Below are 17,242 nucleotides of genomic sequence, written 5' to 3'. Positions count from 1 at the left end.
TCGTCAAACACCACCCCCTGCCCGTCCCCACCTCCGTGCAACACCACCCCCGCCTGCCCCCACCCCCATCAGCACTGCCCCGCCTCCTCTCCGGAGCAGCCGGACTGGACACCAACAATAAGACTGCTGCTGCCGCCTTTGTGGGGTAAATCTCCAAATAGAGCGCATACACACACCCCCACAGCCCCACACAATTTTTTACTGCAACGTTTTGAAGGGTTCCACCTCTGCCCTGTGCAGGACAATGTTGGTCAGATTATCTGGGGAAGGGGTGGAGGTTTAGTGTACACCCTCTGTAGAACTCCAGGGAAAGTGTGGGGGAGAGAGAGGGTGGGAGGGAGGTCAGTCATTTGGGGACGGTGCCTGTTTAATCACTGTAAACAAAAGACGCGAACCCTGTTGGAACACTTCTTTGATGTAACGTTTCTATTGTGACCTCGCGATCTCCTTCGGATAATCCGGTTTTAGGATAATTGGTATTCAGATAATTGAGGTTCTTCTGTAAATCCCTTCTAACTACTAACCATTCCCAAATAAAACAAGATTCAAATCTCATGCACTTTCAATAAATACAAGTCCCACAAAAAAGTAGATTTTAGTCTCTCAAAATTTCAGCCAGGTTACGTGTCTTCCAGAATGTTCTGTGCCGTCTCCATTCTTTCTTCTGTCATTCGATCATGCATTCTTTAATACATGACTGTCAGCGATTTTTTTTTCTTGAGCTGAGGACTGTTACCTCTAGCAGATGGCAGTTAGATCTGTGGTCTTTGTCCAGCCACCCCCTTCTTTTATACCTTACAATGTCTTACAGTACGTTACAGTACGTTGACCCTACGTTGTCAAAACCATCAGATTTAAATTTAATAAGTTTTTGATGTCTAAGTGCCTGCTTCAAATTGATTGGCCAAGTTCAAAACTCTGTTGTTTTATTTAAAAACTGCTGCATGGCCTGCTAACTGTATGGTCGTTTGATACAAATGTTTCAATACGTATGCTCTCTGTGCATCTGCAACCCCCCCCAAGCTGCTAATCATGAACATACATTGTAAGCCTCTAAACACTGTAACAGCACCATTTTTTAAAATAGACCATGCAGTGTTCCCCACCCCTGCCAAGCATTTTACAATTTTTCGAACACCAAATTCTAACTTTCTGCCTCCCAATTTACAATTGCTCTAACCAGCTTCGCAAGCAAAGTGTTCTTAGGATAATAATCAACCTGCAATTATCTTTCCAGGTCAGTTCCCTTAAGCAAACGTAAGTTTGTTTCCTCTCTTCTCCTTTCTAAAACAAGTTAATGTTCATAGTTCTAAGTCTCAATTTTAGCTCTCAATTCCAAACCAAAAATGAGAAAAATATAAGTAAAATAATGAAGGTCCCAACAGAAACCCTTAGCAGATGTATATGCGGTGGGCCTGTTTTAAGGCTATCCTTAAGTAATCACAAACACCTGTCTGGGGTGTTACTTCCAACTGCCTTATTGCTTCAGTTGTAGAGTGAAGAAGGAGACATCTTTTTGTCACAGAAGGAGTCAGTGACCTAGTGACTATTAATTGAAAAGCTCAAGTAATGTTCTGAGGACCTGGGTTCAAATTCCATCAGGTGGCTGAATCTGAGTTCAAGAAAAATCTCAAATTAAGAATCTCATAAAGGCCATGAACCTGTTCTCACTTGTCCAGAAAAACCCATCTGCATAAGACCCACAGCAACATGGTTGATCTTTCTCTGCCTTCTGAAAAAGTAGGGATGGGCAATATATGGTTTATTGCCCAGCCCTACTTTGTCAGAGAGCAGGTAAAGATCAATGCCATTAGGGAGAGAATTCCAGGATTTTGACCCAGCAACAATGAAGGAATGGTATTATATTTCCAAGTCAGGATCATGAGTAGCTTGGCGGGAAACTTGAAGGTGTTCCCATATATCTGCTGCTCTTGTCCTTCTAGATGGAAGTGGTCATGGGTTTAGAAGGGGCTGTCTGAGGATCTTTGCTGAATTTCTGCAATACATCATGTAGATAGTACACACTACTGCTGAGCATCCGTGTTGGAGGGAATGGTGCTTGTGGATGCAATGCCAATCTAGCAGGCTGCCTTGTCCTGGATGGTTTCAAGCTTCTTGAGTGTTGTTGGGGCTGCCGTCATTGAGGCAAGTCGAGAGTACTCCATCACACTCATGACTTGTGCCTTGTAGATGGTGGACAGGCTTTCAGGAGTCAGGAGGTACATTATTCACCACAGCCTCTGATCTGCTCTTGTGGCCCATTGCGTTTGTGTGGTGTGTTCAATTGAGTTTCTAGTCAATGGTAATCTGCTTGGGTTCTGCCCCTCAACATTTTCTCCTGTACACTGATTACATCATTGGTGCCACTTTCCCTTCTCATCTGGAATTGGAAAACATCAGTTTTTCTTCCAATTTCCAACAGCTCTCAATTTCACCTGGTCTATTTTTGGCCTCTCCCTTACCTCCTTCAACATTTCTGTTACCATTTCTGGGCATAGACAGGCCACTGATATCCATTACAAAACCCACTGACTCCCATAGTTACTAAACTATATATCGTTACACCCTGCTTCCTGTGAGGACTCATTTCCGTTCTCCCAATTTCTGTATTTTAGCCACATCTGTTCTGCTGATGCCATTTTCCACAGAGGGAGCTCAGAAATATTTTTTCCTCAACTGAAGATACCCCATTACCATGGTTGACAGAGCCCTAGTTTAGTTTGTGAACATGGTTGGTGTGGACTGATTGGACCGAACGGTCTGTTTCCATTGCTCAGGACTCAGTGACTCTATGATTCTCAGCCATTTCCGACCTATTTCTGTACTTCTATCCTCACCACTTCTGCTCCCTTCCACAATACCAGTAGGGAGCCTGGGTCCTCGCTTTCTACCCCACCAGCCTCCACATTCAAGGCAGCCCATTGTTCAGTTACTGTTCTACTTCCCTACCTTTGATTGCAGTTTATTTGGGCCAGATTATTGTTACCTAATTGAAGTTGGCTTTCCACCAATTAATTATTCTTTAGATTGTCTTTTTGGTCTTTTCCATAGCCAACAAAAACATAGAAAATAGGAGTAGAATAGGCATTTCAATACTTCAAGCTGCTTTGCCAATCAGTATAATCATGACTAATAATCAACTTGGTGGTCCCTTCTTGCTTTCTCAACATACACTTTGATATCTTAAAACCTTTGACCAGCTGATTCTCTCCTGGAATATCCACTTTACACCTGCTTAAAGCAACTAGCAAAGTTAGGGTCTGGGCTACCTTCTTGAAATGTTTTGAGGGGGTCTGGCCTGGTCTATAACAGTTCTATGACCATAGGCTGCCATTTCTGCCAACTCCAGTGGGATACCACCACAAGACACACACTCCCCTCCCTTGTCAATATTTTGCAGGGATTTTCCCTCTGTGACAACCCTGGTCCAGTCCTCTTCCACTCCCAATGTCTGCTGACTTCCCCATAGCACCTACCCATTCAACGCAGTAATTGCAACGCTTGCCCGTTTACCTTCTCATTATCCAGGGATCTGTACACACTTTCCAGGTGAAACAATGAAACAGTGAAGCATTGAGGTCCTCTCTACTTTTGGAGCATTAAGGAGAGCAAAGAGAGGACACGAGCAGTTTTTAGCAAATAGAATAAAGGAGATCCCTAAAGTCTTCTATAGGTATATGAGGAATAAAAGGATGACTGGGGTAGGAATAGGGCCAATCAAAGACAGAAGTGGGAAGTTGAGTGTGGACCCTTTGGAGATCGGAAAGGTACTAAACGAACATTTCTCATTGGTTTTCACTCAGGAAAAGGAGAATACTGTAGAGGAGAAGAATGAGGTACGAGATATTAGACTAGAAAGGATCGAGGTTAGTTACGAACAGGTGTTGTCTACTTTCACTCTTTCTAGAATTGATAAGTCCCCTGGGCCGGGATGGGATTTACTCGAGGATTCTCTGGGAAGCTAGGGAGGAGATAGCAGAGCCTTTGGCTTTGATATTTGAGTCGTCGTTGTCTACAGGTTTAGTACTAGAGGACTGGAGGATTGCAAATATTGTGCCTTTGTTCAAGAAGGGCAGTATAGTTGACACAGGTAATTATAGACCAGTGAGCCTTACTTGTGTTGTAGGAAAAATTTTGGAAAGGATTGCAAGAGATAAGATTTATAATCATCTAGCAAGCAACAATTTGATTTCAGATAGTCAAATGGCTTCGTCAAGGGCAGGTCGTGTCTCACAAACCTCATTGAGTTTTTTGAGAAGGTGACCAAACATGTAGATGAGGGTAGGGAAGTTGATGTGGTATACTTGGACTTCAATAAAGCCTTTGATAAGGTTCCACATGGTAGGCTGTTGGAGAAATGGCAGAGGTATGAGATTGAGGGTGATTTAGCAGTTTGGATTAGAAACTGGCTTTCTGGAAGAAGGCAGCGAGTGATAGTTGATGGAAAATATTCAGTCTGGAGTCCGGTTAGTAGTGGTGTGCCACAAGGATCTGTTTTGGGACCACTGCTGTTTGTCATTGTCATAAATGACTTAGACGCAGGCATTGGTGGATGGATTAGTAAATTTACAGATGACACTAAAGTCGGTGGAGTAGTGGACAGCTTGGAAGAATGTTACAGGTTGCAAGAGGACTTGGATAAACTGCAGAATTGGACTGAGAGGTGGCAAATGGATGTGAGGTGCACTTTGGAAAGAATAACAGGAAGGCAGAGTACTGGGTCAATGGAAAGATTCTTGGTAGTGTGGATGTGCAGAGGGATCTTGGAGTCCATGTACATAGGTCCCTGAAAGTTGCCACCCAGGTAGATAGTGCTGTTAAGAAGGCATACGGTGTGTTACATTTCATTGGTAGAGGGATTGAGTTCCGGAACCGCAATATCATGTTGCAACTATACAAAACGCTAGTGCGGCCACACTTGGAATTTTGTGTCTCCATATTTCGGGAAGGATGTGGAAGCATTGGAAAAGGTGCAGAGGAGATTTACCAGGATGTTGCCTGGTCTGGAGGGAAGGTATTATGAGGAAGGGCTGAGAGATTTGGGTGTGTTCTCATTGGAAAGAAGAAGGCTAAGAGGGGATTTGATAGAGACATACAAGATGATCAGAGGATTAGATAGGGTAGACAGTGAAAGTCTTTTTCCTAGGATGATGATGTCAGCTTGTACGAGGGGGCATAGCTATAAATTGAGGGGTGACAGATTTAAGATCGATGTCAGAGGCAAGTTCTTTACACAGAGAGTGGTAAGGGCGTGGAATGCCCTACCTGCTATTGTAGTCAACTCAGCCACATTAGGGAGATTTAAACAATCCTTAGATAAGCACATGGATAATGATGGGATCATGTAGGGGGACAAGCTGCGAATAATTCACAGGTCGGCGCAACATTGAGGGTTGAAGGGCCTATTCTGCGCTGTATTGTTCTATATTCTATAATTTTGCACACTTTTGACTCTATTCTGCAAGTTTTACATCTCCAAATGTATCTGATAAGGTGTTACCATTGTTGTGTTTAATTGTAAAACTGAGAAATTTAATACATTTACTAGAATAAACCACGCTTTTTGAAGTGTGTGCGCTTCTGCATGTTGAAACCATAGCCACTGTTGTTACGTGTGGCATTGGCAGGTATAGTTTTACTTTATTTACATACACCCAACTGCTTCAAAAAGCTTTTACATAAACTGGAACATTTTACCACCTATGGGAACCCCAAAGGGGTATAGTGGCACTCTGCAAGGGTTGTATTTTTGATGATTCATGTGGATTCTGACCTGACGTATACCATGTTGGGGCAATGTGAAGGAAATAGGCAGGAAGTTTGATGAGTTGGTTAGCAAACCAGCTTCTTGAGATGCAGAACAAAGGGAATTTACGTAGAGTATCACAATAAGACCCTCAGATACAGGAGCAAACATTAGGCCATTCAACCCATCAAATCTGCTCTACAATTCAATCATGGCTGATAAGTTTCTCAACTCCATTCACCCACTTTTGGCCCGTAACCCTTGATCCCCTTAACAATCAAGAACCTATCTCACTTCATCATAAATCTACTCAGTTACCTGGCCTGTACAGTCTTCTGTGGCAGTGAATTCGATAGATTCACCACTTTCTGGCTGAAGAAGTTTCTCCTTTTGTTGATTCTAAAGGCTGTGCCCTCAAGGCTGTGCCCTCATGTCCTAGTCTCTCCTACGAATGGAAGCACCTTCCCAACATCTACTCTGTACTGGCCATTCAATATTCTATAAGTTTCAATTAGATCCCCCCTCATCCTCCTAAACTCCACCGAGTGTAGACACAAAGACCTCAAACGTTCCTCATATGTTGATCTTTCCATTCCTGTGAACCAGCTCCAGGGTCAGTACATTGTGGGGCCCAAAACAATGCGCAATACTTCAAATATGGTCCGACCAGAGTCTTAATGAGCCTCAGAAATGCATCCCTGCTTTTATAGTCAAGTCTTCTCAAAATCACGCTTATTTTATTTAAATGGTGCAAGGTGATTCTTGAATTAAAAGCTAATTTTAAATAGCCAGAAAGAAACAGGATGAATTGAAAGAAAACTACACCATCAGAAGAGGGATACTATGACATATGGTATGTAAAAGATGTGAATAAGGTTGTTCAATCTTTTGTGTTTCAGGGAGGCTTATGGTGTTTTGGAGGGAATGGGCTTCCTTACGCACAGAGTTTGAGCTCTGTTCCATCCGAGAAAGTTGAGTCATTTTGTCTTCAAGCACTAGCTCAACATTCCAAGGTAAAATTCTGTTATTTTCTCTGAAGGTTCTGAATCAAATTATTCTGTTTTTTGTTAAGAGATAAAGCTAAGCACTTTAATGTGTTATGATTTATTGTCGAGAGACATTTGGATATCTACTGAACTAGAATGGAGGAACAACCAAAGCTGTCTAGCTATATAGCTTGTTCAATCATTGAATTCTGTTTAAAGAGTGTAAATTAATTTTACATTTTCGAATCAACCTGTTCACACCTCTGGAGCAGGTGGGACTTGAACCTGGGTTTCTTAGCAAAGAGTAGGAACACTGCCACAAGAGTCCCTTCTAGATCAATTTTATCCTCACACTGACAGTAGGCATTCAACAAATGCAGTGAGGTTCATTTAAGTAGCTGATCTTATTAATTACTATTTAAAGAATGTAGTTGTTAAGGTTATTCTTTCCCTGCATTTATTCTGAAGGCCAGAATGCAGTCCCTTGAATGATTCTTGTCCCTTACTCATTTGCTAAAGTGATCATGTAAGCCTTTGACAGTGGATATTGGAAATCTGTTGAATAATTAGGTCAGAACAGTCCAACTAGTATCTGTCATCTGTCAAACATCAAGCAAATGTCTTTTGAAGCAATTATCAGGGTAATTGCAGTGCTAGAGAGATTGGAGGCCCGCGAGGAGTCAATCCATCTAGTTACAGCTAAGAGTCAAGAAAGGTACCACCATAGTTCTAGTGGAAAACAATACAGAGGAACAATTTTTGAGAGAAAATAAAACAAAAGTGCAAGAATTAGGGTAATAGTCCTCAATAATGCAGAGCCCGGTGCATTAGTGCAAAAGCTATGATCAAATAATTTCTGTCAGTTTTCAGCCAAAAGTGCCGAGTGGATGATCCACCTCGGCCACGTTGGAATGCCCCCAGCATCACATAAGCCAGTCTTCGGATAATTCGATGCACCATGTGATATCAAAAAATGGCTGTAACTGAATACAGCAAAGGCTGTATTTGTGCAACAGTACTGAAGTCATGTGCTGCATAACTTACTGCAACCCAAGCTAAGCTGTTCAAGTCTAGCTACAACACTGATATCTACCTGACAATGTTAAAAATTTCACAGGTATGTTCCTTCTACAAATTCAACTGGCCAGTGACCGACCTATTAGTCTACTCTTAATGATCAGTAAAGAGATGGAAGATGTCATCAACAGTGCCATCAAACAACACTTACTTAGCAATAATCTATTGATGCTCAGTATGGGTGTTGGCAGGGCACTCTGCTCCTGACTTCAGTATAGCCTTTATTCAAAAATGGACAGAAGAACTGAATTTTAGAGGGTATCTGAGACTGATGGCCCTTGACATCTTGGCACTGATTGTGCCATCAGTGAGCCTGAATAAAGTTGAAGTCAATTGCAATTGAGACGTTACATTCTTCACTGGTTGGAGTCATACCTGATATAAAGGAAGAAGGTTGTGGCTTTTGGCAGTCAATCATTTCAGTTCCGGGACATCTCTACAGGAGCTCCTCAAGGTAGTATCCACAGCCCAGCCATATTCAGCTGCTTCATGAATGACCTTCTCTCCATCATAAGTTCAGGAGCAGGGATGTTAGTTGATGATTGTGCATTGTTCAGCAACATTCACAGCTCATCAGCTACTGATCAATTCCTATCCACATGCAATAAGTTATGGACAGTATACTGGTTTAGGCTGATCAGTTGAAAGTAACATTTGTGCGACACAAATACCAAGCAATGACCATTTCAACAAGAGAAGTGCAGCTTCAACAACATTCGAGAAGCTTGAACCATTCAGGACAAAGCAGCCCCCTTGATTGACACCACATCCCTGAAGTCAGACTCACAGTTCTGTAGTTCCCCAGTTTCTCCTTACAAGCTCTATGAACTTCCTGAGGAAGTGGTGGATGCGGGTACGATTACAAAGTTTATAAGACTATTAGACAGATACATGAATAAGAAAGATTTGGTGTGATATAGGCCAGGAGCAGATGGGTGGGACCAGTTTAGTTTGGGATTATATTTGGCATGGACTGGTTGGACCAAAGATTCTTTTTCTGCGCTATGTGCCTCTAACCCTTAGGGACATTAACATGAAGATGGATCAGGGCATGCAGGTCCTCAGTTCCCTAAAAGTGGCAACACTGGTGGCTATGGTGATTAAGAATGCATATGGCATGCTCGCCTTCATCAGCCAGGGCATGGAGTACAAAACTTGGCAAACCATGTTGTAGTTATATAAGACCCATGTTAAGGCTGCATTTGGAGCAGTGTGTCCAATTTTGGTTGGCACACTACCAGAAGGATGTGGCAGCTTTGGAGCAAGTGCAGAGAAGGTTCACCAGGATGCTGCCTGGTCTTGGGCATTGGCTATGAGGAAGGTTAAAAAGATTAGGATTGTTTTCACTGGAAAGACAGCAACTGAGAGGAGACCTGATGGAGGTCTACAAAATTATGAGAGGCGTCGATAGGGTGAATAGTCAGAGACTTTTCCCAGGGTTGAAGTTTCACTTACAAGGATGCACAGATTCAAGGTGAGAGGGGAAAAGTTTAAGGGTAATGTGCGAGGGAAGTTTTTCTTGCAGAGAGTGGTAGGAGCCTGGAATGCACTGCCAGAAGTGGTGGTGAAAGCAGGCACATTGGCGAGCTTTAAGATACGTCTGGATGGTTACATGAATGGGGAATGAATAAAGGGCAGAAGGTTTGTTTTTTTTTACTTTAATTGGGGCATGGTGATAGGCGTAGGCTTGGAGAACTGAAGGGCCTGTTCCTGTGCTGTTTTGTTCCTACCTCATTTACAAAACACTGTGGAAGGTATCCTCAATGCAAAAATGAAACTTCGTCTCAGTAAAGACCATGCTGTTGTCAACAAAGAAAAGAAAGAACATTGTCATTCTTACCGATAATATCATGAACAGATGCATCTGTCTAGGACAGATTGATCAGGGTGATCGTCCCACAGATCTATTCTGGCACTTGTGTCCTTTACACTTCAGCTTGGTCAGTAGTGATGCTCCCGAGCTGCTTCAGGTAATGAACTTTGATATCTTGCTAACATACATTTTGTGCCATTGCTACTGCCCGTTTTCAGCAAGGAGCAATGCTGATTCATCAGCCAAAAGGTAGTGATATATGACCGTTCCTTGCCCATATTTGACCTGGTACTGTGAGACTTCATGAGGTCTGGAGTCAATGTTGAGGAGTTCTAGGGCATCTGTCTCTGACAATTGTGCTGCCATCTCTACTAGTCTCTTTTGTCAGTGGGACAGCACATAAGCACATACCCTGGGGTGGCAGTGCTGTTTTCTGGGACTTTGCCTATAAAGGTATGGTTCCATGAATATGCTTTTGTTAGGCTCTACCAATTTTGGCACTAGCCCTTGACGTTCATTAGGTGGATTTTGCAAAGTTGAGTTCACCGTTGTTTGTTTCTAGTGCCTAGGCAGATGTCAGGGCAACAACCAGTTTGAGTCCCTTTTCACCAGTTTGAAATGATTAATATTCCCTAAAAGACATCAGTGAATCAGATGGGCTTGTTTTACAGCAATTGACAATGATTTCTTGGTCGTCATTGGACTTTCAGTTTGAAATTAAATTCTGTTATCCACCGTGGTGCAATTTGTACCTGAGCCTCTGTATTACTAAACGAGTGACAGTACAACTTTTTTAATCACTCATGGCATGGACATAATTGGCTGGTCAGCATTTATGACCATAAGAATGGCAAATACTGCAAATCAGAGACAAAAATAGAAATTGCGAGAAAAGCTCAGCAGGTCTGGCAGCATATGGAGAGAAATCGGAGTTGAAGTTTTAGGTTGAGTGACTTTTCCTCAGAACTAGACCCGGAACATTAACTTTAATTTCTCTACATAGATGTTGCCAAACCTGAGCTTTTCCAGCAATTTCTATTTTTGTCTCAGCATTTATTATTGATCCCTCGTTTCCCTTGAGATGGTGGTGGTGAGCTGCGGTCTTGAATCACTGCAGTCCGTGTGCTGTAGATAGCTCCACAATGATGTGGGGGGGGTTTGGTAATTATGACTTTTCAACCCAATGACAGTGAAGGAATGATAGTGTATTTCCACATCAGGATGATGAATAGATTGCACAGGAACTTGCAGGTGTTTTCTCTCACCTGCTGTCCATGACCTTCTAGGTGGAACTAGCACACACTGCAGTTGCTAAGTATTGATTGTGAAGGGAGTGGGTGTTTGTAGATATGGTGCCATTCAAGGGAACTGCTTTGTAATAGAGTCATACGGCACAGAAACAGACCTTCCAGCCCACCATGTCTATGTTGACCAATAAACACCAAACTGTATTAATCCCATTTACATGCACTTGATCCATAGCCTACTATACCCTGTCATTTTAAGCACTCATACAATTGGTTCTTAAAGATTGCAAGACTACTTGCCTCCACAGCCCTCTCAGGCAGCGAGTTCCATAAATCAGCCTGCTTTTGGGTGAAAATATCTTTCCTCTGATCTCCTCTAAACTACTTACTCCTCATGTTAAACTTGTGCCTTCTGGTCTTTGACACATATAATCATAGTGTAATATTGTGTGAAAACAGGCCCTTCTGCCCAAACTGGCTCATGCTGAAATTGCCTGCATTTCCCATCCACGTACCTATCCAAATGCTGTTTTAATGTTGTTATTGTACTTGCCTCAACCACTTTTTTAGCAGCCTATTTCATATCCACACCACTCTCTGCGTGAAGAGGTTGCCCCTCGGGTCCTTTTTAAATCTTTCCCCTGTCACCTTAAACCTATGCTCTCTGGTTTTCAATTCGCCATCCCTAGGAAAAAGACTATACGCATTCATCCTATCTATGCCCCTCATGATTTTATACACCTCAATAAGGTCACCCCTCATTCTCCTATGCTGCAAGGAATAAAGTCTATCCTGGCCAACCTCTCCCTATAACTCAGGCCTACTAGTCCTGGCAACATCCTCTTAAATCTTCTTTGCACTCTTTCCAGTTTAACTAAGTCTTTCCAATAACAGGTTGACCAAAACTGTACGCAATACACCAAGTTGTTGGCCTCACCAACAACATATTCAGCTGTAACATAATGACCAACTTCTTTCTGCTATGGTGGAACTATTCCCATGATCTACTTTGTCTATGCCTCTCATAATTTTGTATACCTCATTCAGATACTCCTTCAGCCTCCTCTGCTCCAAGGAAAACAAACCCAGCCAATCCAGTGTCTCTTCATAACTGAGACTTTTCGCCCCAGACAACATCTGGTAAATCTCCTCTGTACTCTGTCCAGTGCAATCATGTCCTTCCAATAATATGGTGATCAGAACTGCACACAGTATTCTGTCTGTAGCCTAACCACTGCTTTAAAAGTTATAACAAGATTTCTTTGCTTCTATATTCTATACTGAAGCTAATTAAGGCAGGCATTCTGGATACCTTCTTCATGCACCTATCTACTTGTGCTAACACCTTCAAGGATCTGTGGACTTCTACACCAATTTTCCTTTCATCTTCAACACTGCCTAGGCACCTACCATTTGTTGTGTATATCCTTCCCTCAGTAGAACTGCCAGCTGCATCACCTTGTACTTATCAGGATTATATTGTTCTGTCCAAATTACCAGACCTGAATGGTGTCATGCTTCTTGAGTGTTATTGGAGCTACACTCATCCAGCCTAGTGAGGAATATTACACCATTCTCCTGATTTGTCCTTGTGGACAGCCTTTGGGGAGTCAGGTGAATTCCTAGCCATTAATGAGTCCACTTGAGTTTCTGGTTAGTGATAAGCCCGAGGATGTTCTGGAGCTGAATGGCCTGGTGGAATCCAAACTGGGCATCAGTGAGCAGGTTTTTGCAAAGCAGATGCTGCTTGATGGCACTGTTGATGACAATTTCCATCACTCTGCCATTGCTGGCATGTCTACTCGCTAGCCTGTATGAACTGCTGTTCATGATGAAGGTTGCTTACGCCATCATCTTTAAGTGTAAAACGATACAGGAACAGCTTGACTTGTTGTGGTAAAGAAAAAACATTTGCTCGTTTCGCTAGAAACTTGTTTTTACTTGTTGTTAACAAGATGTAGATTATTACATGATAGTAAATGATGATTCAGTGCAGTTGACATTGTTATAGAGATGTTGAGGAGATAGAGATCAGACCTTCAAGATCATAAGCTGTTCTGTTCACCTCAGTATTAATCCTTTCAGATCATGTGTCAGACATCAGGACCTTCACAGGGCCCCAGTGTGCATTCGGATAATCTGCAGATTGTAAGATTTTCCCCATTTTCATTGTGCTTTCTCAATTTACCAACAGGATTATAAGGTCCATTATTCTGTTCTTTCAGCTTTGTAACATTATTTTTGCGGGAGAATCATAAAATCCCTACAGGCTGTTTGCCTATCAAGTCCACACCATTCCTCTCAAGAGCATCGCACGCACACCCAACCCTGTAACCCTGCATTTCCCATGGCTGATCCACCTAACTTACACATCCCTGAACGCTATGGGCATTTCAGCATGGCCAATCCACCTAACCTGCACATCTTTAGACTGTCAGAGAAAACCAAGTGCCGAGAGGAGACCCACAGCCATGGGAAGAATGTGTAAACTCCACACAGTTGCCTGAGGCTGGAATCAAACTTGGGTCCTTAGTGCTGTGGTAACCACTGAGTCACCATGCTGGCCCAAAGAGAATGGTGTGATTTCAGTGTTACAGGAATGGTGCTCAGTGGTGCTTTCTTTTGGGCCTACTGTTGACTGGGAAATTGTTGCACCAAATACAATTCTAATTCAGAGTTTAGTTTGAGAAGGCAGATCATTTCTGTGTAATACTGCATCATTTTGCTGCATGATGTTGCCTGTACTGTATTTGTATGAGTTTCTTTAAGCTGAAATGACTCACTTGGAATTTGCTGTAATACCAGGTTCCAAGTCACTGTGACAAGATTGTAATGAATGGAGGTCTGCAGTTGCTTCAGAAAATATATCAGCTACGTCATGATTCTCAGAAAATTCAAAGGAATATCATTCGAACAATTGGAAATTTGGCTTTACATGAACATCTTCACTCAGCCATTGTACAATCAGGTACAGTGAAAATATTCCCTGACTGACCACCTGATTATTTTGAAAGAAATTAAGATTCATATATTACCTTATAAGTTTCACAGCTATTTTGTTATAGCTGTTTTTATTCAATTTTCTCTATCTGTGAGAGCAGATTTAGGTTACTTTTTATCCACTGACTTCAGCATTTTGTGTGGTCATCAATGTTGCTAAGTATAATTTTCTTACTGAAGTTACAAGCTGTGGAATCTGTAATCTAAGGCTCAGAATTCTTGAATTATAGGATGGATTGGTATACTCGCTGAGGCAATGAAATCACCACACGTTATTCACGCTTCACATGCGGCAAGAGCCTTGGCCAATCTTGACAGGGACACAGTAAAGGAGAAGTATGAGGATGGAGTATATATTCTTCATCCTCAGTATAGAACCAGGTAAATGTAAATTAAATATTTTTTGTTTTTTCCAAATAATTAACCTTTGGCAAGTACAGAATAGGAAAGCCATTTAAAATGTTCATCTTTTAAGCACATGTACCTGGCATTCTGCCTCTGCTAGTGTAATTCATTATTTTATAATTTAATTCATTTGATCAATTTTCTGATATCCACTCCCTCTGCATGCAACCTAGCTCTCATTGTACAGGATGAGTGAATGAATTTATCCTTTTCAGTACTATAATAGGGTGCTTCTATCTTGTACCTTTAGCATAGTGAAATATTACAATGAGTTTCATGAGAGAGTTAATAGACTCACACATTTGAGACTCTAACATATATCCCAGCAGCATTCGATTATTTGCAGGTTTCCATGCTAAAAATTATCCTTTTTCCTGATTCCTCTGATTTAGCTAATCCTCTAATAATGCAAATATATTATCCCGAAAATCACAACTGAAATGGTGGGACATTGTTATACAATCGGGAGGGTATGCCCTGGCCGTCCTCAACATTGATTTTAGACACCATGCATCAGGTTAAACAGGGGCAAAGCAACCTCCTGCTTGTTACTATGTATCGTCTTTCCTCAACTGATGAATCATTATTCCTCCATGTCAAAAAACACTTGGAGGAAGCAATGAGGGTGGCAAGGGCACAGAATATCCATTGGGTGGAAGATTTCAATGTCCACTGGCAAGAGTAACTCGGCAGCACTGCTACTGATTGAGCTGGATTCTAAAGGACATAGCTGTAGTTTGGGACTGTGGCAGGTAGTGAGGGAACCAACAAGAGGGAAAGACCTACTTGACCTCACCTTCATGAATCTACCTGCCATAGATGCATCTATGCAAGACAATATCAATAAGAGTGACCACCTCATAGCCCTCGTGGAGATGAAGTCCCTCCTCCAAATTGAGTCAAAAATCACACAACACCAGATTGTAGTCCAACAGGTTTAATTTTAAGCATTGGCTTTCGGAGTGGTTGTGGAGTATAAGATTGTAAGACACAGAATTTATAGCAAAAGTTTACAGTGTGATGTAACTGAAATTATGTATTGAAAAAGACCTTGATTGTTTGTTAAATGTCTCATCTGTTAGAATGACCATGTGGGTTGGTGACGATTCACCACGGCACATTCGCCGCCGTTGATTAGCCACTGCCGATTTGCCACCAGACTTTCTCCGCTGGGGTCATTTGACCTCTGGAGACTATTCGCCACCGGAAATATATATATGTACTGATTGTTTTCCCTCCCGCCTGTTCTTTCATACTTCTCAGTCCCCTTTATTTATATAACAACATAGTACATATTGATAAAAAAAGGTGAAATAAGTATCATTTTATTGGTTTATACATAAAAATGAGTTACAAACACTTGCGGTGGCAAATCGTCCTCAGTGGTCAATGGGCAGTGGCTGAGCGTCCTCGGCGGTGAAAGGGCAGTGGTGAATCGGCGGCAGCAAATGGTCCCATCCCGGACCATGTTGGTTTTGGTTCTTTCATATGTAAATCTCAAAACCTTTTTTTTAAAAGTTACCTTCTCAAGTGAACTTTAACAACTACCAACTGTCAGCCCAGATAATGTAATGAAGGTGTGAGTTCCCCTATGTGATACTGTTTGTACCACAATGTTTCAACTGATTCTAATCTAAAAAAATGAATTTACAGAATCTCACATGGACTCATGCAGTTTTTGAGCGAAGTAGAGTCATAGAGATGTACAGAATGGAAATAGACCCTTCGGTCCAACCTGTCCATGCCGACCAAATATCCCAACCCAATCTAGCCCCATCTGCCAGCACTCGGCCCATATCCCTCCAAACCCTTCCTATTCATATACCCATCCAAATGCCTCCCAAATGTTGCAATTGTACCAGCCTCCACCACAACTTCTGGTAGCTCACTCCATACACATACCACCCTCCGCACGAATAATTTGCCCCTTAGGACATCCTTCCGAAAGGAAGGAGACCAGAATTGCACACAATATTCCAACAGTGGCCTGACCAATGTCCTGTACAGCTGCAACATGACCTCCCAACTCCCATACCCAATACTCCAACCAATAAAGCAAAGCATACCAAACACCCTCCTCACTATCCTATCTACCTGCAACTCCACCCTCAAGGAGATATGAACCTGTACTCCAAGGTCTCTTTGTTAACCAAACTCCTTAGGACCTTACCATTAAATGTATAAGTCCGGCTAAGATTTGCTTTCCCAAATGCAGCTCCTCACATTTATCTGAATTAAACTCCATCTGCCACTTCTCAGCCCATTGGCCCATCTAGTCTAGATCCTGTTGTAATCTGAGGTAACCGTCTTCGCTGTCCACTACACCTCTAATTTTGGTGTCATCTGCAAACTTACTAACTGTACCTCTTATGCGAGCATCCAAATCATCCAAAAAGTGGAGGGCCCAGCACCGATCCTTGTGGCAATCCACTGGTCACAGGCCTCCAGTCTGAAAAACAACCCTCCACCACCACCCTCTGGGCGGCACTTTGGCACAGTGGTTAGCACTGCTGCCTCACTGCGCCAGAGACCCTGGTTCAATTCCTGCCTCAGACAACTGACTCTGTGGAGTTTGCACATTCTCCCCGTATCTGCTTGGGTTTCCTCCGGGTGCTCCGGTTTCCTCCCACAGTCAAGATGTGCAGATCAGGTGAATTGGCCATGCTAAATTGCTCGTATTGTTAGGTGAAGGGGTAAATGTATGGGTGGGTTGCGCTTCGGCGGGTCGATGTGGACTTGTTGGGCCGAAGGGCCTGTTTCTACACTGTAAGTAATCTAATCTAATCTAATCTAATCTAATCTGTTTTCTACCTTTGAGTCAGTTCTGTATCCAAATGGCTAGTTCTCCCTGAATTCCATGAGATCAAACCTTGCTAATCAGTCTCCCATGGGGAACCTTGTCGAACGCCTTACTGAAGTCCATATAGATCACATCCATCGCTCTGCCCTCATCAATCCTCTTTGTTAC

General features: G+C 42.4%; 1 protein-coding gene across 1 annotated transcript in view; it reads left to right on the top strand.

The window, feature by feature from the left end:
* serac1 (serine active site containing 1) overlaps positions 1-17,242 on the top strand; it is a 141,888-nt gene that overhangs the window by 70,805 nt on the left and 53,841 nt on the right. The window contains exons 7-10 of the mRNA XM_043696192.1: positions 6,646-6,759; positions 12,955-13,017; positions 13,675-13,837; positions 14,100-14,250. Coding sequence (XP_043552127.1) covers positions 12,958-13,017; positions 13,675-13,837; positions 14,100-14,250 — 374 coding nt within the window. The 5' untranslated portion in view covers positions 6,646-6,759; positions 12,955-12,957. The remainder of the gene's footprint in view (positions 1-6,645; positions 6,760-12,954; positions 13,018-13,674; positions 13,838-14,099; positions 14,251-17,242) is intronic.

The sequence above is a fragment of the Chiloscyllium plagiosum genome, chromosome 9, assembly GCF_004010195.1.
Source record: "Chiloscyllium plagiosum isolate BGI_BamShark_2017 chromosome 9, ASM401019v2, whole genome shotgun sequence".
Lineage (NCBI taxonomy): Eukaryota > Metazoa > Chordata > Chondrichthyes > Orectolobiformes > Hemiscylliidae > Chiloscyllium > Chiloscyllium plagiosum.
The sequence above is the reverse complement of the archived record's forward strand: the minus strand, read 5'-3'. Positions and strand labels throughout refer to the sequence as shown.